This window comes from Pristis pectinata, chromosome 15 (assembly GCF_009764475.1).
Source record: "Pristis pectinata isolate sPriPec2 chromosome 15, sPriPec2.1.pri, whole genome shotgun sequence".
Classification (NCBI taxonomy): domain Eukaryota; kingdom Metazoa; phylum Chordata; class Chondrichthyes; order Rhinopristiformes; family Pristidae; genus Pristis; species Pristis pectinata.
The window spans coordinates 18,974,594-18,996,705 of record NC_067419.1 but is presented as its reverse complement, the minus strand read 5'-3'; the positions used below and the strand labels follow the sequence as shown (position 1 = coordinate 18,996,705).

General features: G+C 39.4%; 1 protein-coding gene across 1 annotated transcript in view; it reads left to right on the top strand.

Moving 5' to 3' along the window:
- LOC127578541 (voltage-dependent calcium channel subunit alpha-2/delta-4-like) overlaps positions 1-22,112 on the top strand; it is a 343,330-nt gene that overhangs the window by 280,260 nt on the left and 40,958 nt on the right. The window contains 1 exon segment of the mRNA XM_052030691.1: positions 1,273-1,390. Within this exon segment, the coding sequence (XP_051886651.1) occupies positions 1,273-1,390 (118 nt within the window).

Below are 22,112 nucleotides of genomic sequence, written 5' to 3'. Positions count from 1 at the left end.
TGGAGGATCAAGCAACTGATCTGCACTTAGGAAGCAAATCAATTAGAAAAAGCTTTTAAGAATGTTGCCTTTTTTTTAAAATTCGTTCAAGGAATGTGGACTTGAAGGTTGAGCCAGCTTTTAATTGCCCATGAGAAGGTGATGCTGAGCTGCCTTCTTGAACTGCTGCAGTCCTTGAGGTGTGGGTATACCCACAATGTTGTTAAGGAGAGTTCCAGGACTTTGACCCAGAAATGGTGAAGGAACCTGTGATATTTCAAAGTCAGGATGGCATGTGGCTTGGAGGGCAACTTCCAGCAGTGTTCCCATGATTTTGCTGCCCTTGTCCTTCTAGTTGGTAGAGGTCGTGGATTTGAAACGTGCTGTCTAAGGAGTCTTGGTGAGTTGCTGCAATGCATCCTGTAGATGGTACAAACTGCTGCTAGTGTGTGTTGGTGATGGAATGAGTGCCTGGTTGTGGATGGGGTGCCTATCAAGCAGGTTGCTATGTCCTGCATGCTCTTGAGCTTTTTTTGTGTTGCTGAAGCTGCACTCATACAGGCAAGTTAAGAGTATTCCGTCACACTCCTGACTTGAGCCTTGTAGATGGTGGACAGGCTTTGGGGAGTTAGGAGGTGAGTTACTTGCCACAGGATTTGTAGCCTTTGACATGCTCATGTAGCCACACTGCGTATAAAACCTCTCCAGTTCAGTTTCTGGTCAATGGTAACCCCCAGGATATTGATAGTGGGGGATTCAGTGACGGTAAAGCTATTGAACGTCAGGGGTGATAGCTGGTTCACTTTAGTGTGTGAAAGCTTGGTTTCCCAAAGCTTGTGAAATCCAGCTTGTGAAAGGAGATGAGAAGAGCAAGACCAATAAGTGCTTTTATAGCACTGTCTGTGCAGATGGAATACAACAGTTTCCTGCAGGCTTATCAAGTTTACTTCTTTACTGATCCATGATCCTCACTCCTTCCACCTCTACCTAATTCCCCTACCACATCCCTGACTCTCCTACCGCTCTGCCAGCCCTGCAGCTGAGTCTCCATATCTCTGATATTCCCTATCCCCACCCCCTCTATGGTCCATTGCTGGACTCCCCAATTCTGCTTCATCCCTTATTATCCCATTTGCCCTTTGACCTGCTGGTAATATTCATTGCCCAAACACAGCCATGACTACAAATGGGTTCCTCTGAACTTACAGCCTCATTTGACTTTAGAAATATATTTATCTTACTTTCATCCTGAACCTCTCAGACCGGTGGTTTATGCTGCTTTAACTATCACAGGTCACAAGCATCGGAAATTGGATGTCTTCCAGCCCTGCGACACGGAGTACCCAGCATTTGTGTATGATCCCACCATCAAAGAAACCAATGGATTTATTGAATGTGGTGACTGTCAGAAGTAAGAATGTCTTTTTTATTGTCTTGTGTACTTTTGTACTTGGACTGCAACTCAGTAATGGAGCAAATAGAAATAGAACAGAAACTTAAGAATGTAATAGGATAATCGATTATTTGAAAAATAGCATACAAAATCTATCATTCTCTTCTATTACCCTTGCTGCCAATATGTTGACTTGAGATACTGGTCTTTTCATTTCTGTGGTTCACACTGCAATAAATTTGTATAGAAGTTATACCACACCTATAAAGGCATGTTAAGATCATGCTAAATGAAAGTGCAGAGGCTGTTCAGTGCAAGGCTTCTCTGTGAACATTTATTGTGAAGAAGACACAGGGTATCATGAATGATAAAACAGGCCATGTACATCTATGTGCACAAGGAGTTTTCGTCTGTTCACAGCAGCTATTATGGAGCTTATGGGGAAATCATTGGAGCTGAGATGAAAAGGAGGTTAGAGAAACGATAGAGGTATAGAGAGGATTGGGTAGAGTCAGCCAGAGAGGGGATCTGGAGTCAATCAAAGATAAAAGGATTCGACAAAGAGCCAGTCATTGATTGACATCTGAGTTAGGTGAAGGAACAATTGGCAGTTGGGGGTTCAGACAAAGGAGAGATTGGGGTTGGCCAAAGAGGTAATTGTGGATTATTGTGGAGCTATTGGGACATTTGAAGATTTTGGTAGTAAGAGGGAAGAGTAGGGACAGACGCAGAAATTTAAATTTGACTGCTTTTAGAGGGACAGGTTAAACACACATTATAGCATGTGTGCATCATTGCATGCTTAATGATGACTGGAAGGATCTATACTATTACTAGCACTCCCTGTGCATATACAAGATGGGTGGAGGTGTAGGAGGGAACACAGAGGACTTGGAAGATGATGGAACTCTTGGATTTCCTGGGAATGCCATGCCCCCTTTAACTAAATCCCAAGCAGGCCTCTACAGTTATGGACTTTTTATGCACAGAATTTTGCACACCTGTGCTTCAGGCCACTCAGTGTTGTTATGCATGCCTGCTGGTCTCTGTACACATGCATGTCATCTACATCTCGGAGTAATTTTCAGATGGTGTACCAATTAACCAATCAGATTTTTAATAAATGACACAGGGCACAAAAACTTTGAGCCATGTAATTGAATTTATAGACCATGGTGCATATTTTCTTCCCTTTTGATGTAATTATACCACAAGCTAAAGATGCTAAAGATGACCCCACTTATGTATTTTTAAGTACCATTGAATTAATTGATTTTCTTGAAGCATTCTGACAAATGTATATGTGTTCCCTGTTTACTTCCAGTTTCAAATTTCCAGGTCAGATGTAGTATTTGATATGGGATAAGACTCCAGCTTCAATTTACTGAAAAATGAGATGTGGATGAGTTTTCATGATGGCATTGAAACCATCTGTGCACCTGCAGATTAGAAAAAAATATTGGAATGCTGTAATCTTGGGAAATAAATCTCTTGCTTCTCCTCCTCTCTCACCCACAAACACAAAAACAAACACTATCCAACTATCTAAGAGCCAGAAGGCAGACAGGACCAAGTTGTTCCTGCAGCTGTGGAGAATTCAGTGCATGGTCTAGCAGCTTCCTTGCCTTGTATGTATAGAGAGTCTGGTTTCTTTCATTCCCTCATACATCAAATATGATGGAGATATGTTGGTCCCCTCACTGTCACCTTTTGTTGGATTCATTAAAAGGATAGAAATGTTTTATGATAATGAGGCACCATGATGATAATAAATGAGCAGATTACTTATGACTATTTTCTATTGAAAATTAACTAAGGATAGGGAAATAGTGCTTATTTAACAAGAGGGAAGATGTACTTTGTATTTGTAATTCGGATTTATTGTATTGAAAGCTAGAAAAGGGATCCCTGCCTTTTGTTGATGATGGTAACTCTGGAAACAGGCAATTTTGTTGGCATTGACATGAGTCTTGTAATTGTTGATTCTGTCCTGCCACTGAATAAATCACTTTACTGTTATTGTAAATTCATAGAGTTAGACAGCATGGAAACAGGCCCTTGGGCCCAGTTTGTCCATGCCAACCAAGTTACATACCTGAGCTGGTCTCATTTGCCTGCATTTGACCACTATTCCTCCAGACATTTCCTGTCCATGTACCTACTCCAGATGTCTTTTAAATGTTGTAATCGTACCCAACTACCACTTCCTCTGGCACACCATTCCCTATACCCACCACACCTTGTGTGAAAAACTTGCCCCACACGTTCCCCTTAAATCATTCCCCTTGCATCTTAATTCTATGGCTCTACTTTAAGACTCCCATACCTGGGGAAAAGATTGTGACCATTCACCTTATCTATGCCCATCATGATTTTATATACTTCCATTCGATCATCCCTAAACAATAATTATAAATAGTTGCACTTTTGGAAGCTAACTTTTATAAAGCAAGGGCCAAAGATCAAGGCCTTATAAGATTAGAGCTGTATCTTCTTTGAAGACAGTTAACAATTAAATGACAACTTTTTTGTGAGCATAGGGGACTTTTTTATTGGCCTGAGAGCAGAAAATACAGACCACAGAATGTAAGTCAAAGTCAGTTTATTGTCATATGCACAAGTACATATATGCATGGGTGCAATGAAAAACTTACATGCAGCAGCATCACAGGCACATAGCATCATATATGCAGCATTTACAAGAAAAACATAAATTAAACATAAATTATACACAATTTTTACAAGAAAGAACACAAATAGAACAAAAAAATACAAAGTCTATTTTAGTGCAAAGTGATCAAAGTGATCGTACTGTCGCTAAACTGTACTAATTAGGGTTGTGCCGGTTGGTTCAAGAACCAAATGATTGAAGGGAAGTAGCTGTTCTTGAACCCGGTGGTGTGGGACTTCCAGCTTTTGTGCCTCCTGCTTGATGGTAGCTGCAAGAAGATGGCATGGCCTGGATGGTGGGGGTCTTTGATGATGGATGTTGCCTTCCTGAGGCAGCCTCTCCTGTAGACTCTACTGATGGTGGGGAGGGATGTGCCCGTGATGTACTGGGCTGAGTACACTACTCTCTGAAGCTCCTTACGTTTCTGCGCATTTGAATTGCCGTACCAGATCATGATGCAACCAGCCAGGGTACTTTCAATAGTATATCTGTAGAAGTTTGTTAGCGTTTGGTGACGAGCCGAACCTCCTTAACCTCCTAAGAAGGTAAAGATGCTGGTGCGCCTTCCTTGTGATTGCATCTGTGTGCTGGGACCAGGACATGTCATCCGATATGTTAGCACCCAGGAACTTAAAGCTGCTGACTCTCTCCGCTGCTGGTCCCCTAATGTAGACTGGTGCACATTTGGCCTCCTTCCTTAAGTCAACAATCAGCTTTTTAGTTTTTCTGACACTGAGTGAGAGGTTGTTATTGCAACACTTCTTAACCAGGTGTCCTATCTCATTCCTGTATGCTGACTCATCACCACCTGCAGTGGTGTCATGGGTGAATTTGTAAAGGTCTTAGCCAGACAGTCATGTGTGTGTAGAAAGTAGAGCAGGGGGCTAAGCACGCAGCCTTGAGGTGCACCTGTGTTGATAGCCAGCGAGGAGGAGATGTTGTTTCCAATCCTCACTGATTGAGGTCTGCTGATGAGGAAATCGAGTATCCAGTTGCAGAGGGAGGTACAGAGGCCCAGGTCCTTCTATAAAGCTTTTATAATACCAAGCAAAAAATTTTCAAAAGAAATTCAGGACAAAGTCACAACTGAATTTTGTTAGAAGAGTTTTTTTAATGAATAGATGTGCTCAACAAAATTTTATCAGGCCTGTAGATTTGGTCTTCTCAGTCGCTGATCCAGTATGTGTCACAGTGGGTTTGGGTGAATGAGTGAGTTATTTGTGTGAGTGAGATGTATCTGCAAATTGCCTGATATCTCTGACCTGATATCTCTGACTTGATCATCATCACTAGTGAGTAAAAGGCTGTTTTGGGGTAGCATTTGTGGCATATGTGTGCAATGCATGTGCAAGTCTAACTGTTGGAATGGTTTCCACAGATGCTGCAGTACTTCCATCATTTTCTGTTTAACTTCAGATTTCAAGCATCTGCAGTAAATTCTCTTTAACCATTAGGCATGTGCGTTATTGAGTGTGAGTGTGTGTGTGTATATCTGTTTATTTATATGAGACTCTGCAAGTGACTTACATATTTGTGAAGTTGAATATATACTAAAGAACAGAAGCTGCTGCAGGTTCTGCATTTAGTGCCAATAATGCAGCCTACATTTTGCTTTTAATTTGCCAAATATGAAGGACTGTGTGCAAAAATTAAACAGATTCTCCCTAAGTAAGAGCAAAGAATAATTACCCAAAAGAATTGATTTGTTTCTTTTTGTGGCAGAGCTGCCCTAGACATAAATCCTCTTTGGAGCCTTCATTTAATATTAATTGATGTTCTCCAGTGTCTGTAACTGGAGCCTGGAGGATTCATAGCCTTCTCTGTTTCCTGCTCTGATAGGCTTTCAGCCAGCATCTGCTGGCCACAGACTTAATGTTAGTTATCTTTGTGTGAGCACTTCAGCCCTGCTGGTAGAAACCTGGGTTGCAGTGCCCCCTGTAGCAAAATATTAAGAAACACCAGACAAGCCACCTGAGCAATTATTTTCTCTGCAGCTGAGTTGCAGTCAGTAGGGTTCATTAACAAAGTGCACAATTGTCTCACAATACTAAACCTTGGAACACTTTCTCATGCTTTGAAATCAGCTTAAGTATACTTAGAACTGCAGTTTCAATTGTATATGCACAAAACTTGATAGAGAGTCTGCATAAGAAGTTGTAATGTGACTTTAACTTCCTGGATATAAATTTGTCTCTACTTTTCATAGTTAAACCGTATCAATACATTTCAGTTTCAAATGTAATGAATTATGGTATGTATGTGGACCTTCAGAACTTTACAGCACGGAAGCAGTACTCAGCTGATTTTATAATGATGTCCATTAGTTAGAGCTATCTGAAAGTTTTCCCATTGCCTTTCTCTCTTCCCCATATCTTCACATGCTTCAAATATTTATCCATTCTTTCCATAAAAGGTGTAATCTTCTTTGCCACAAACCTTCTCTGTGAAAATGTATTCCTAAAGTTCCAACAATCCTCTGTGTAAACAAAATAGTCCTATTTCTATTCTCAGTCTTCCGGTGATATTTTCAGTTTGATAATCCTTTCCCTTTGGGCTTGCAAGCAAAGAACACCTTTATTCTTCAAACTATCAAAATTCTTCATCATTTTCAAAACCTTTGGTATGTGAGTGATATTTCACTCCATTTAGTGTTTGGGTAGCTGGATCCTGGATACTTCAAATTGCAACACACCAAGTGCTGGAGGAACTCAGTGGGTCAGGCAGCATCTATGGAGGGAAATGAATAGTCAACATTTTGGGTCAAGATCCTTAGTCTGGACTGGAAAGAAAGAGGGGAGATAGCTAGTATAAAAAGGTGGAGGGATGGGGTGGAGCAAGAGCTGCCAGGTGAGGGGAGTGATAGGCAGATGGGGGGGGCGGTTCTACACACGTTATTTTGTTTAAAAATAATATGCGTGAAGAACTATTCTAGTGAGTTGATAAGTACAATGTAGTGTGAAGGAGTTATCCGTCACATATATAGAGCCTTTTCAGTCTCCATCTAAAGTACTGCTATCCATTTAGGGTTGCATCATAGGCTTGATGTGATTGCCTTAGAGAGGATATAGAGTGTTAAGCTGTAGAGAGATGTTGCACAAACTTGGTTCTTATTCGTTTGTGTACAGGATATTGTGAACTGATTGAGGTGATTATGATGTTAAAAGGAATCCTAAAAAATGTTTAAAAGTCCAGGAAGAAATGAGGCAAAATATTTTGGTACAGCACATTGTTAAGACCTGGAATGCATTGCCTGAAAGGATATTGAAAATGGTTTCAGTATTTGAAGAGCTAGAAGAACTGGGGAATTGGACAGCTCTTCCCAGAACCTTAAAGCACAATGGGACAAATGGCTTTCCTCTGAGAATTATTCTATGATTTGGAAGGATTAACAAAGAGGAATTATTTTCCCTGATGGACAAATTAAAAACAGGGGGACATAAACTTAATGATAAGTACTCAGGCACTTGGGAGAGAAATCTGCATGCACCTTTTCACAGAAACAATAACAGTAATTTGGAATTCTTTCCCCAAACCAAAAAGTTGAAGTGCAGGTCAGCCATGATCTAATTGAGTGGCAGAGCAATTCCAAGGGGTTGAATGCTCTACTTCTGTTTCTATTGTACCAAAGTCATACAGGCCAGAAGAAAACAAGGTTCAATTCCTGGTGTGTGCTGACTAAGCTGATACTAAGCATAGTTAATATATGAAGATTGCACCTAGCCTCACTATTATCCCAGTAGGAAAATAAATCATTCAGGGTTCCAGTTCCTGTTCCTGCTCATTTCTTGTTGACTCCTGCTAGAAACTGGACCTGGTAATATTGCCCTTTACTGATGACAATTACTGCCCAAAGTCATACAGAACGATCTGTCTATGAAGATACTGGAAACTGCCTGCACCTGTGGAATCATGACAGAGAATATTTGGCACAGGTAAAAACTGCAGATCAGGTCAGGAAATCAATCTCTGAACCCCACCCCCAAAAAAAAACAAGCCAGTGAAACATTCATCTGAGATCATTTGAGCCATACAAATGTAGCCTTTGTGAATGGCTCAAATGATCTCAGAAGAACTTTATCCAGGTGACTAGTCAGTCCAATGTTGACTCTGCATTTCTGAATAGATAAGGGATTTTGAATATGCACCATGATGAGCCCCAGAACAAGGTACTATAATAGTCCTGTGCACAAACGTAATGGGTTTGAAAGTACGCAAAGTATCCATGCTGAGTTTGATTGATTTGTACTTGGAGCTTAATGCCAAGATTTCTCCAACATACTTTGAATTTAAGATGAAAGCATTATCATAGAATTTTAATTAGAGGAATCCTGAACATTTTCTTACAGTGTGACCTATTTTCCAGTAACTTCATAAATCATGTTTTTTATTAAAGAATGTAGGTCACTGCAGCATTACAAATGTATTATGGGATCTCCTATAAGCTAGGCCACTTGACAGTTTTGATCAGATATCAACTATCAAATAGATCACGTAAAATAAATTCTGCAGGTTTAAAACTATACAGCTTTATACAGATTATTCATGCTATCGTTGTCCATGAATCTGCTGGTATTTGATGAATTTTATTGTGAGATGCAGCTCCATCAATTCTTTCTGATCATTTAAAATTTCTGTTAAGGACTATTTTCATTTCTTATTGTGACACAGATTTATTAATCACTGTATCCTGGGAGAATGAGCCATCTGAAAAATCATATAGGAATCCCTGAAGCAGGGAAAAGACAAGAAATGAAATTTTGTCCCATCCCCATCCCCCTGTAAAAATAGAATCTTTATTGCATGTTAAGAACGTAATAAATTACTTACATATTTTCAAAAGATTTATTTCAATAATTCACTTCCTTCATTGAGTTGCCACAACATGGCAGGCAGGAAATACATGCATATTTCCAGCCAATTGTATCTTTTGACAATTTGGAAAGAGTAATGTCATCTGCATGTGATGCTGACACATGCAAGTGGACCCATTAGATGTCAAAGAATAATAATGGTTTGTTAACAAAGCAGAACACTAAATTCTAAACTATTTACATTTTACTTCAACAAACTTTCACTCTAGACTGACGATCGGAGAGTATGTATAATAGATGACTCCTTCATCCAATAGGGGTACTTCATATCGATGCATAGAAATACACTACATTGCTTTCTCTTCTAAAACATTCTAAAAATATAATTGCTTTTTGTAAACTAGTTTCATTGAAAAGTTCTAGGTTCGGTCTTGCCATAGGTTTACAAACCCTGGTAGATCTTCTCACCATTCTAATCTCTTCTCCAACTCCACCATCAGAAGAAAGTCTCACAACTGAATTTGACTGAATGATTGTGGTCAACAGGCATATCAAATGGATGCACTTTATCTTTTGCATTTTGACTAGGGAATTGGAATTGGTTTGCTATTGTCACTTGTACCGAGGTACAATGAAAAACTTGTCTTGCATACTGTTCATACAGATCAATTCATTGCACAGTGCACTAAGGTAGTACAAGGTAAAACAATACAGAATGCAGAGTAAAGTGTCACAGCTACAGAGAAAGTGCAGTACAGGTAGACAATAAGATGTAAGGTCATAATGAGGTACAGTAGGTTGTGAAGTCAAGAGTCCATCTTATCGTACTAGGGAACTATTCAATAGTCTTATAACAGTGGGATAGAAGCTGTCCTTGAGCCTGGTGGTACATGCATTCAGGCTTTTGTATCTTTAGCCTCTCTGCTGTTGTTGCAACTGAAGTTGATAGTGAACACTGATGATTGCAGTGTTGTTGAAAGCATTGTTGCAGGTCATGGAACTCAATTTGATTCATAAGCTAAATGCAACTATACACCAACTCAGTCATTTATATCCCTCACTGGGATCTGCTTTTGTCAGCAATCTGAAGATAATGCTATTTGAAACCACAAACTGCAAGAACAGTTGCAGTTTCCCACTTGCCTGCATCCATCTTATCAAGATGATTCAAAATTCATTCATTGACCTGAAATGTTCTTTCTTTGGAACCTAACTTGATATGTCATTTCTGACAACCTTGTTTCTGTCAGTAAAATTTAGTTGTACTAAGCTGAATCTCATTTGCAACTGTCTTTTCATGAGTAGTTCCGATGTTGTGTACCTTGTAGTGCTAAGTGAAGTAGTTCATTATTTGAAGAGGAACTTTGCCAAACGAAGTTTCATATTGAAAGAGGAAAATGCTTGCAATATTTGCTTGTTTTAATTGTCTTTGACTATATTGATAGTTTGTTTGGCTGTTACCATTGTATGTCAGTAGATAAGGAAATACTGAGCTAAGTCTAGCGTCATTTTCCTCACAAATAAAATTCTGGTCATTGTCAGAAATTATTTTCCGACATGTAGAAACCTGACATGCAAAAATTGTCTTTACTTGCTCAAAGGTATGTTTCATGGTGGTAGGTGTTTCCATGGATGTAACTTCCAAATTTCTGTCCAGAAGGAGATTTTCATGTTCCTATTTACAAACATGAATATGCACTCATTGAAAGGGTTTCTTTGGCCATGTCCACAAGCATTTCCAGTTTTCCATTTGTCTGCATCCATTTTATCAGGATGATTGGGTTTTGAATCATTGACCATTAACCAGAAATGTTTTCTCTTTGGAACCAAACTTTAAATGGCATTTCTTCTTCCTTGTTTCTTGTTTCTGTCAATAAAATTCAGTTGTACTGATCGCAACTTCATATGCAATTGTCTTTTTATGAGAAGTGCCATTTTGGGGATGTTCATATTCCAAAAAGCTGTTCCAGACTTTGATCCAGTCCTGGCCAGTATACCAGGACTGATGTGGGGTCTCAACCTGAAGTATCAACTTACACCTCTGACTCCACAGATGCTGCTTAACCCACTGAGTTCTTGTAGCATTCTGTTTTTTTTTGGTTTGAGATCCAACATCTGCAGTGTCTTTTGCCTTCATGCAAAAGCAATAGTTTTCTTTCTGGCCATCATCCACCACATGGCTGATAATTGTCCCAAGGCGAAAACCTAAGATATCTCATTCACAGTTAGTGTTCTAATGGCCAAGAAGAGGTTTACTACCTATCTGTACCTTTCACACATGTAGCATGTTCTTTCCCTTTGTTCCAGGTCCACAGGGCATCCTTCAATAAACTATGAAACTCAGTTTAGTGTAATTGGCAAACTTTGAAATATAACATTTTGGTCCCTCATCCTAATTATTGGCATATATTATGAAAAGCCTGAGCTAATATGTTGATCTCTCTTTTTCCTGTCTGTCAACCAATTTACAATCTATGCCAATACATTACCCCCATATTATGTGCATTAATTTTATACACTAACTTTTTATGCAGGACTTTATCAAAGCCTTTGTGAAAATCGAAGTCCAACACATGGTTTTCCTTTATCAATTCTATCAACTACAAAAACCTCCAGTAGTTTTGCCAAATACAACAGTCCTTCCAAAAATCCATATTTATTTTGTCTGATCACATTGATATTTCCCAAGTATCATTCTTTATTATAGTCCAAGCATTTTCCTCACAATTGAAGTTAGACTAACCAGTATGTAATTTCCTGTTTTCTCTCCCTCCTTTTTTAATAGCGGGTTATATTAGTCACAGTTCAATTGACAGGAACCTTTCCATAAACCACAGAACTCTGGAAAGTGATAACCAATGCATCCGCTTATTTCCATGGGTACCTCCTTTAGTACTCTCGGATACAAGTTATCAGGTCCTGGGGATTTATTGACTGCCAGCACCATTAACTTCTGCAACTAATTTGCTCTAGTTCCTCACCTTCTTTAGATTCTTCATCCTTAACATTTTAGAAAATTACTTGTGTCCTTTTTTGTGAAGACAGAACTAAAGTATTTGTTTTATTTGCTCTGTTCCCCATCATAATTCTCCCATTTCTGACTGTATGGGACCCACACAATTTCACTAATCTTTTTCTAAAAGTTTTTGCAGTCCATTTTTATGTTTCCTGTCAGTTTACTCGAAGTGTGAGTACATTGGTCAGGATATTGTATATCTCTGGTCCAATTTCAGTTCAGAGAATTGCTTTCTTCTTCTCTTAAATTTCTTCAAGTACTCAACATTTTCTGCACTTCTGTCCAATTGTAAAATACCATAATGCCTAAAGCAAAATTGCCATACACTAATATTGTGAGGTAAAGGACTCCAAACATTTGAAGGAATCTCCTAGCATTCCAGTTTGAAAAAAAAGGAAATAGCCATCTTCTTTCAATCCACTGGTGCCAAAAGTAATGAAGACATGCAAAAGTATGTTAAGTTTTCCCAATGTTTTGAGAACTGTTATCTCAATGGTTGTACTATTCACCCACTAAACTGCTGACACTGTCTTTTTTGAACATGATTCCTGTGTTACAAAAGCCATAAGAACTGACATGGACTACAGCTGCTTTGCGCCTTGCAAAGATTATGCCAGTACACATTCCATCTACTGCTGGCTGTTACTGGTACAGTGCTACTCTTACAGTACACTGCCTCTGCCATTGATTCACATCACACTCATAAAGCTTCTAAGAGAATGACGACTATCATAACTACAGTTACGGTACTGAAGCCTTGGGATCACTGTGCTTCTCTATTTCTAACTAACTAACTGCAAAAAAGAACAGAAGAAAAATATTGAAGGTAAAACTTCAACAAGGGCTCAACATAAAGTATTGATAACACCAGACACACACATCCACACACACACACACATATCAGGTTATTTTATCACTATGTTGTGACAAGTACTGTAGTCAGTTCTTAACTCATAAATTAAACCTGATCTGTCACAAACCAGTCATTTCATACTGCTACCCCATCTTGGTGTCATTGGCTGTTTGCTACTGTCCTGTAAAATGACATAGCCACAATGGGGGATCAACAATGTGAATGTCCAGATTGAAGCTATCCTTTGATTGAAGCTATACAATAGAACACAATGTGATAGCACAGTGATACAGCTAGTAAAGCTGCTGCCTGAGCTAAGACACGGGAGCTTTGAAATCATGCTGTGACAACCCTATGAAATTTCTTGAGGTCAGCCTCATTAGCTATTCCTAGTAATCTCCCAATAATGATCTGTCCTGCCTTTATGGAAGTTAGTCAGTAGGGTGACAAAAATGATACAGCTACAGTTCTTAAACGCTGCAATATCGAGTTAAAGTGATTCTTCATTTTTGTTGGGCGCAAAGAAAAAAGTAGCAGGAGAACCATAAAGGCCATCGTGTTTTCTAAGAAATATTTGCAGCTACTTGGGAAGTGCAGTCAAGAAGGGTTGACTATTTTGGCAACTATGAAATCCTGTTACATGAACGATATAATTAAGGTGTGCTGAAGGAAGTGTTTATCAAAGTAAAAAAGATATAGATCCAAAGAATATATGAACATTGATGAAATAATTTAATGCTTTCAAGAGATTTGTGAAGTTGCTGTGGAAAGTACATAGGCCACTAACTGTTCTCTTTCATCACAGCACATTTGACTGAGGCTGCATACAAAGCACACATGGAAAGTTCTGCTGCCCAAGGTTTGAAAAACCTTCAGTGCAAAGCCTGAAAACTGGTAGACAAGGTTAAACCAAATAACTCTTCCTTAAGCACATATGGATGCCCATTGTACAGCAAAGCACAATTTACAAACACCACTTCCAGCTGGAACTGTGGTTGTCTTGCATTTAGAATTATGCCCTAAAAAGCATTAATTCTGCTCCAGTGTCACTGGCTACATTAGGCAGAAATATATTCTCCAAAGCCTTGATTTATTCTCCATGTGAAGATAGAGTCAGTGTCATACAGAACAGAAACAGACCCTTCCACCCACCACGTCCATGCCAGCCAACATATACCCATCTATATTAATCCTATTTTCTAGCGCTTGGTTCATAGTCATTTATACCCTGGTGATTTAAGTGTCCTAATAGGTACTTCTTAAATGTTGTGAGAATACTTATTACCCATACAAGTAGTGCATTCAAGATTGCAATCATCCACTGGGTGAAAAAATTCCTCCCCATATAGCCTTGAAACCTTACTCCTTACTAAGCCCTCTAGTTTTAGCCACCTCCATTTCTGGAAAAAGTTTCCTACTATCTCCCCTATGTCCTTCATAATTTTCTAATATATATGTATCAGGTCCCCACCCTCAGCCTCTTTGCTCCAAGGAAAACAAACCCTGCCTCTTCAGTCTTTTGCCATAAATGAAATTCTCCACCCTTGGCAAAATTCTGATGGGTATCCTCTGCACCTTCTCCAGTGCAATCACATCCTTCCTATCATGTGGTGATCAGATATACACACAATACTTCAGTTGTGGCCTACTAAAAGCTTTATAAAGCTGTACCATTATCTCCCTGCTCTTATATTCTATGCTCCAACTAATGAAGGCTACTATCCCATTTGCCTTCTTCACCACCTTATCTGTCTGTGCACCACCTTCAAGGATTCTTGGATTTGTACACCAATGTTCCTCTGTTCCTCAGTACTCCCTTGGGCCCAAACATTCACTGTCTATTCTAAGACATATTTGCAGCTACTTGGGAAGTGCATACTTATTAATCCTCCCATACCGTATCACCTTGCACTTATCAGGATTAAATTCCATCTGTCATTGCTCTGCCCATTTTACCAATGATCAATATAATCCTGCCTCTCATCAGCTGAACAATATCATTTCTGTACCATAAGACCATCCTCCTCATTATCAACAAAACCATCAGTTTTCATGTTATCTATGAAATCATGCCTCCTACAATCACATCCAAATTGTTAATGCATATATCAACAGTAAAGATCACAATACTGATCCCTGTGTTACACCATGGTCACAGGCTTTCAAAAGCAACCTTCCATCATCGCCCTCTGCTTCCTATTGCCCAAGTAATTTTGGATAAGATTTGCCAACTTCCCTTGGATTCTATGAGCCCAAAGCTTTTAGATCAGTCTCCCATGTGGGACCTTGTCAAAGGTTTCACTAAAGTCCACTACATCAACCTCAAAGCCCTCATCAGTATATTTTGTTACCTCTTCAAAAAATTCAATCAATACTGCCATATAAGATAGCATACCGATATTCTTTGATTAATCTCTGCCTTTCCAAGTGTAGATTAATCCTGTCCCTTAGAATTTTTTCCCAATATATTCTCTGCCATTGACATTAAACTCACAGGCCTGTAATTACCTGGCTTATTCCTGCTGCCCTTCTTGAATAAGGGTACCGTATTTGCTGTGCTCAGCCATCTGGCACCTTACCCGTGGCAGCAAAGATTTAGAAATCTGTCAGAGCCCCAACAAGTCTCCTTCCTTGCCGACAGAGTAGCCTAGAAATACATCTTATCAGACCCTGGGGAATTATTCATATTTAAGACCTCTAAGATCACTAAGATCCTTATTTTAATGATAACATGTTCAAGAATTTCACCATCTTCCTTCCTAAATTCTCCAATTATAATGCCCTTTTCATTAGAAAATACAGATGAGGTATTCACTTAAGATCTCATCTACATTTCTTGGATCCACGTTCAGATTGCCTCTTTAGTCCCTAATAGCAACCTACTGTTTCTCCTGGCCTTTATATTCAAGGGGGTTGGAGTTTTAAAATAGAGAAGCATTGTTACAATTGTATAGCATGCTGCATCTAGAGTACTGTACTGTGTAGAGTGTTGGTCCCCTTACTTATTGAAGGACATACCAGCATTATAGGCAGTCCAAAAGAAACTCACTAAGCTAATTCCTAGGATGAGGATTGTCATAGAGGGATAGAGCACGGAAACAGTCCCTTTAGCCCACCGAGTCCAAATGGACCATCAGCCACCCAATTACACTAATCCTACATTAATCCCATTTTTTATTCACCCCACATTTTCATTAACTACTATCTTCTACCACTCAGCTACAGACTAGGTGCTGTTTACAGTGGCCAATTAGTCTATCAATCAGCGTGTCTTTAGGAAGTGGGAGGAAACCAGAGCACCCGGAGGAAACCAGAGCACCCAGAGGAAACTCATGTGGTCACAGGGACAATGTACAAATTTCACATAGACGGCACCCGAGGTCAGGATTGAACCTGGGACTCTTTTCTGTGAGGCAGTGGCTCTGTTGGCTGCACCACTATGCCACCCTATGCTGGTCCCCATATTTGTAAAACTTTCCTGCATTCATAGTCGGGGAATTCCAGATTCCATATTTCTGCCTTTCCCACTCTGGCTTTATCCATCGATCTAGTTTTCTTTCACTGCCTCTTCCAATTTCCCTCTCTCCTGCTCTCACTTCCTCTCCCTACTTCTCCCTCTGTTTGTCCTTCCACCTTTCTCTCTTTCACCACGCCATGTGGCCACCAACCTCTCTCCCCGATCCCTCCCCATTCCGCCCCCTCTCTACATCACCATATCTCTGTATCCTCTACCTCTCTCTCCTCTGTTTTATCTCTTTTGCCACGTGTATCCTTCTCAACATCTGCCTGCATTATTTTTCATCTCTCTCACACACACGCGCATGCCCGCACGCACGCACACACACACACACACACACACACACACACACACAACAAAAAAAAGTTAAATTAGTATCCTTTGGAATTTGGAAGCATATAAGATCCTAACTGAGCATGACAGGATAGATATTGAGATATTGCCACAAATAGAGAGTCTTGAATGAGGGATTTAGTTACAAGATAAGGAGGTGATTAATTAAAACATTGGAATTTCTTGTCACAGAGATTGGTGAATCTCTAGAATTCTCTACCTCAGAGTGCTGTGGAGGTTAGATCACTGGAGATATTTAAAGAGAAGAAACATAATTTTTTGAAAGAGTGGGAATTGAGAGCTGTGTGGAACTGGCATAGAAGTCAGACATGATCATTTTGAATGATGGGGCAGGCTTGAGGGACCAGGTGGCCTATTCCTGCTACAATTTTCTTGTGTCATTTAGCATCTATGTGCCCCCAAAGCTTTCCCCATCTCTTCATAGGGGACTCTGGCTGTCATCCCAGGAATTACCTTAGTGAATCTCTTTTGAACTGCTTCTAATGCTGGTATGTCCTTTAATAAGTAAGGGGACCAACACTGTACACAGTACTCTAGCTTTGTTACACCAGCAAATTTGGATATACTTCATTTGATCCCCTCATCCAAATCATTGATATGGCTTTTGAAGATTTGAGGCCCCACACTGATCCTTGCAATACCTCACCACCTACCCTCAGTCACAGCCTCCCGACCCAAAAATGATCTGTTCATTCTCATTCTCTGTTTTCTGTTTGTTAATCAAATGTCAATCCACATCTGTATATTAGAGTATCATTATCAAAGGTCTTCTGAAAGTCCAAGTACAAAACTTTACCTGGTTCTGCTAGTTACAACCACAAACTCTAATAGATTTGTCAAACATGATTTCCCTTTCATGTTTTTATTATTATTATTATTATTATTAATAATTGTATTTTATTATTTTTGAAGTGTCCTGTTATCAGTTCCTTAACAATAGATTCCAGCATTTTCCCTACTACTGATGTCGAGTTGACTGCTGTTTTCTTAGTCCCTTTTATCTTAAATTCTGGATTTACATTTGCTACCTTCCAGAATCTATGGAATTTTGAAAGTTGACAATTAGTGCATTCAGTCTCTCTGTATGACAGTGGGAATAGAGACATACAGTAGGTTGTGAGTTGAGAGGCAGGTCGGGAGTAGAGGGGCCAGGCGAACATTCAAAGTGGAGAGTCCAGTCCAACAGTATGTGTAGGGAGGCCAGTCCAACAACAGGTTCTATGTCCATGGCAAGCTGTGTGCATCCCCACCTGATGTTTGGGAAGACTTGCTAATATATACACCAGTGTCTTGGTTAGACCAGTGTATATATCAACCGCACCCACCCCCTGAACCCTCTTTTGGCCGACTAGAAAATTCTCTCTTATCCTGGATTTTACTACTTTATTTTTTAATGAATTGTATGTGAGCCATGATTTTAAAATTTTACCTTTGCTTTCAATGTCACCATCACCTTGCCCTTTTCTTTAGTCAGTTATCCTCTCCAGCCATGTGAGATATCTTGCTCATCCATTTCTAACCTCTAGAGCATCACTGAATTTAACCACTCCAGAGCTGGCAACAATGTCAACAACTAGCATGGCTCTAAATTCTGAAATTCGCTCTCAAAAATTCTCTGTCTCTCCACCTCCCTTTTTATCTTTAAAACCTACTTCTTTGGCCAAACCTTTAGTCATCCATTCCAAAATCTCCTTACATGGAGTTGATAGTACTCCTGTGATGCACTTTGGGACATATTGCTGAATTAAAAATTCCATTTAAATGGAAGTAATACACAAATTGCTCCAGATTCCAGCATCTGCAGAATTTCTTGTGTCTTTAAAAGGAAGTAGTTGTTGTTAGTGTTGGTGGTATTGGGAGGAGTAGTATACCTCGATCCCTCTAAACTGCCCCTCACTTGCCCACATTCCCAGCTGTCACAAATTAACTGCAATAATGAAATAAGACCCTCGCCCACTGTTTGAGCAACTCCTGATGAGGTCATTATTCATGAGAGCAAGTATTGTGTCTTCCTACATATAAGCCACCTTTTAATTTGACAATCTTCCTTGAGGTTTGAATTATGGAGGATAAATGGACTAAGCCAGCTTACAGCAAATGGCACAGCTTTTTGGTAAAATTTCCATAACACAGAACTTCTCTGTAAGTTTACATAATATCTAGATGTCGTTGCTTCAAAAGAAATGAACATCTTGAGGCACATAAACAGGTAAATCTGGGTCACAGTGGGGATGCAGCCTGATATACCTGAAAAATCCATCACGGGCCAAGTCATAAGAGAACTTTGAAAGTAAAAAAACTAAATATTGTGCTTAAATGTACACATGTTTCTGTGAACATTGCATGATAATACTTAATTAAAATAATACATATATTGCTATCAAATAATTACAAAGTTTTATTCCAATTGTGTTCAGTGCCAAAAATCAGTGTGACAGAGAACCTGCTGAAAATAGCACAGTATTACATGCAGTAACCTTTTCTTTCTTCCCTCCCAAAAATAAATGTTAAAATACATTTTATGTCAATGTATCAAACATATTTACAATTTCACTGATGAAGGTTTTTAAAGCTATTCTCACTTTATAAAATGTGAACAGAGGTTGTCCATTTATTTAGTTCATTTGTTTATCTGCATAAGCTTGCATTGCAAATGCATCATGTCATGAAGAGATTTGAGGCACCACGAACTTCATCAAAGAAAATGTACATTCAAGTAAATGTCCATATGATAGATTTAATTAATTGTTTCTGCAATACCGCAGTTTTAGTAAGCTGCCATTAGGGTGTACTACCTCACTGTGCTTGGAGAAAAAGTCAATTTAAAACACACATGTACACACCAAACCCAAATCCAGGGTTGCTTTAAAATACCAACAGGAGCACGAAACTTAATTCTTGGTTTCTCATGTGATATCGAACTCTCTGTCCTTGTTGTTCTCAGCAGACTCAGAAATGGTATTGGGGCCAATGTCTTCAAGCTTACTGTCGCAGTAATTTGGTGCCTTAAATAATCAATTAGCAACTAACTAGTTTTCAGAATTACTTTGAAATCAGTTTTCTTCTAGTATTAACAGTGGCTTCCACGGAAATAAATGCATCATTAGAGAATGTCAGATGTCAGATTTGTGGGAGGATAACACATATTCTGTTCTCCTAGCCATAAAGTGAATCAGTAAGAAAGGTGGAGGGAGGTTGAGCAGGATTATTTCATCAAGGTAAATTAGGCTGAGGAGGTATCCAAACTGTTAGATTGAAAGCAAGTTAGTAAATAAAGTTCTGCCAAGGGACGAGTGAATGATTGCAGATAGAAGCATGGGGTCTGTATTTAATTTTTTTTTCAGTAAAGCAATTAATGCTTTAATGAAGAATTGTTTTCTTCATCTGTTAAGGCAATGCAACAGGTGGGATTAAGTTTAGAGATGGTCTCCAAATAAAGCTGAAACTTTTTCTAACTCCAATGTCTAAATGAATGAGGACATGTGGTTGCTTGAATGTATTGAGCTCTGCCTCACTTGCCAAATGTGAATTTCTGCAGTTTTTATTCCCTCTCTCCTGGTAGACTTGGAGGTTTATGGTACAGTGCTTTTAATATAATACGCTTTGCTGATGCCTCTCTCAGATGAATTGAGATCTAAATCCATAGCCAAGGAAGAAAATATATTGGTCATGCAACCACTGCAAGGATGCCATGTTAGAAATCTTACTTCTGTTACTTTCCCCTGGTGGATTTACATATGAAAGTTTATAATATTCAAAGAGTAAGAATTATGTTTCCTGAATGGTTGGGGCATGGAATGCGCTGCCTGGGGCGGTGGTGGAGGCAGGTGCATTGGTCAAATTCAAGAGATTGCTAGATAAGCATATGGAGGAATTTAAAGTAGAGGGATATGTGGGAGGAAGGGGTTAGATAGTCTCAGGCGAGGTTTAAATGTTGGCACAGCATGGTGGGCCGAAGGGCCTGTATAGTGCTGTACTGTTCTATGATTCTATGACTTATGCATCTGAGCTTTACAATCATTTTGTGGATAAATGTTATACCATATGGCATTCTTTCTCTGTAAAATTAACTCCCAGATAGTTGTGATTAGTAAATGTCAAGTCATGGATAGATTTAGAGACTAAGAGAGAGGTGGAAATAAACACATGGTAGAATACTGGCTGTTGGTATCACATGGAACTACATGGGGCTGATTAATATATATGGTAGCCATTGATCAATATTGTGGTGGTTTTGTTTCATTACCTTTGGGCATCAATGACAAATGTCATATAGTTCATTCTTCTTGAAAGAAGAAAGGTTTATGTCTCTCCCTCAAGGGATTAAGTACATTGGGCAGAAGGATTAAGCAAATTGGGCAGAGCTGGCTGTAGTTGGAGTGCAACACATAACCAACAGAAAGTAACTCACTGAGAGAACCAATTGACTTATACTTGATTCCTAGAATCAAATTTCATGTCTTTGTGTGGTATTATAAATCCACTGTAAAAAAATATAGTTATGGTTCTACAGAGCTACACTTGGGGGCAGCAAATAACCAAGAGCCTATGCTACATCAGGTTAGGAGCCTGTGCTATAAACAGCAATGAAATAAATGACCAAATCATCAATTTTATGTATTATTTAAGGAATAAATCATGACCATTCTACCAAGAAACTCCCAACCTCATCTTTCACTAATGCCTAGGGATCTTTATCTTCACCTACGAATTTAACATCTCCTCTGAAAATCCAACACTCTACCGTAAAGTGGAGTGTTACATTGGAACTCTAGTTGATAGTTTGAATGCATGACTTTCTGATTCAGAGGCAAGATTGATGTCACTGATCCAAGGGCCAAGATTAGCATGAGGTAACCTGAGCCTACAATTGAATCTACAAATGTCATGTAGTCATAGAGTCATTACAACCTAAAGGGAACCCATTTGACCCATTGTGCCCATACTGAATCTCTGTAAAGCAATCCATTCAGTTCTTTTCCTCTGTTCTATACCGGAACCCAGCAAGTTTATGTCTCTCAAATGTCTGCAAAAAAACAAACTGCTGGAGAAACTCAAAGGGTCAACCGGCACCTGTGGAAGCAATGGGATGGTCGACATTTTGGATTGAGACCCTGCATCAGGACTGAGAATGTGGAGATAGTCAATATAAAAAGGTGAAAGGGAGAGATGAGGCAGGAGCTGTAGGTGATAGGTGGTATCATGTAAGGTGGGGGGTGATGGATAGATGGAACCAGGTGGGGGGGAGGGGAGGAGGGGTAAAGATTAGATAGGTGGGAAAGAAGAGGGGCTTCCCTCTCTTCTTCCTTCCACCCAGCTGGCTCCATCTATCACCCACCAGCTTCTGTCTATCATCCCCCACCTCACCTGGATCCAGCTATAACTTACCAGCCCTCGTCTCACCTCTCCCTCTCATCTTTTTATACTGGCTATCTTTCTTCTACATTCTCAATCCTGATGTAGGGTCTCAACCTAAAACGTTAACCATCCCTTTGCCTCCACGGATACTGCTTGACCT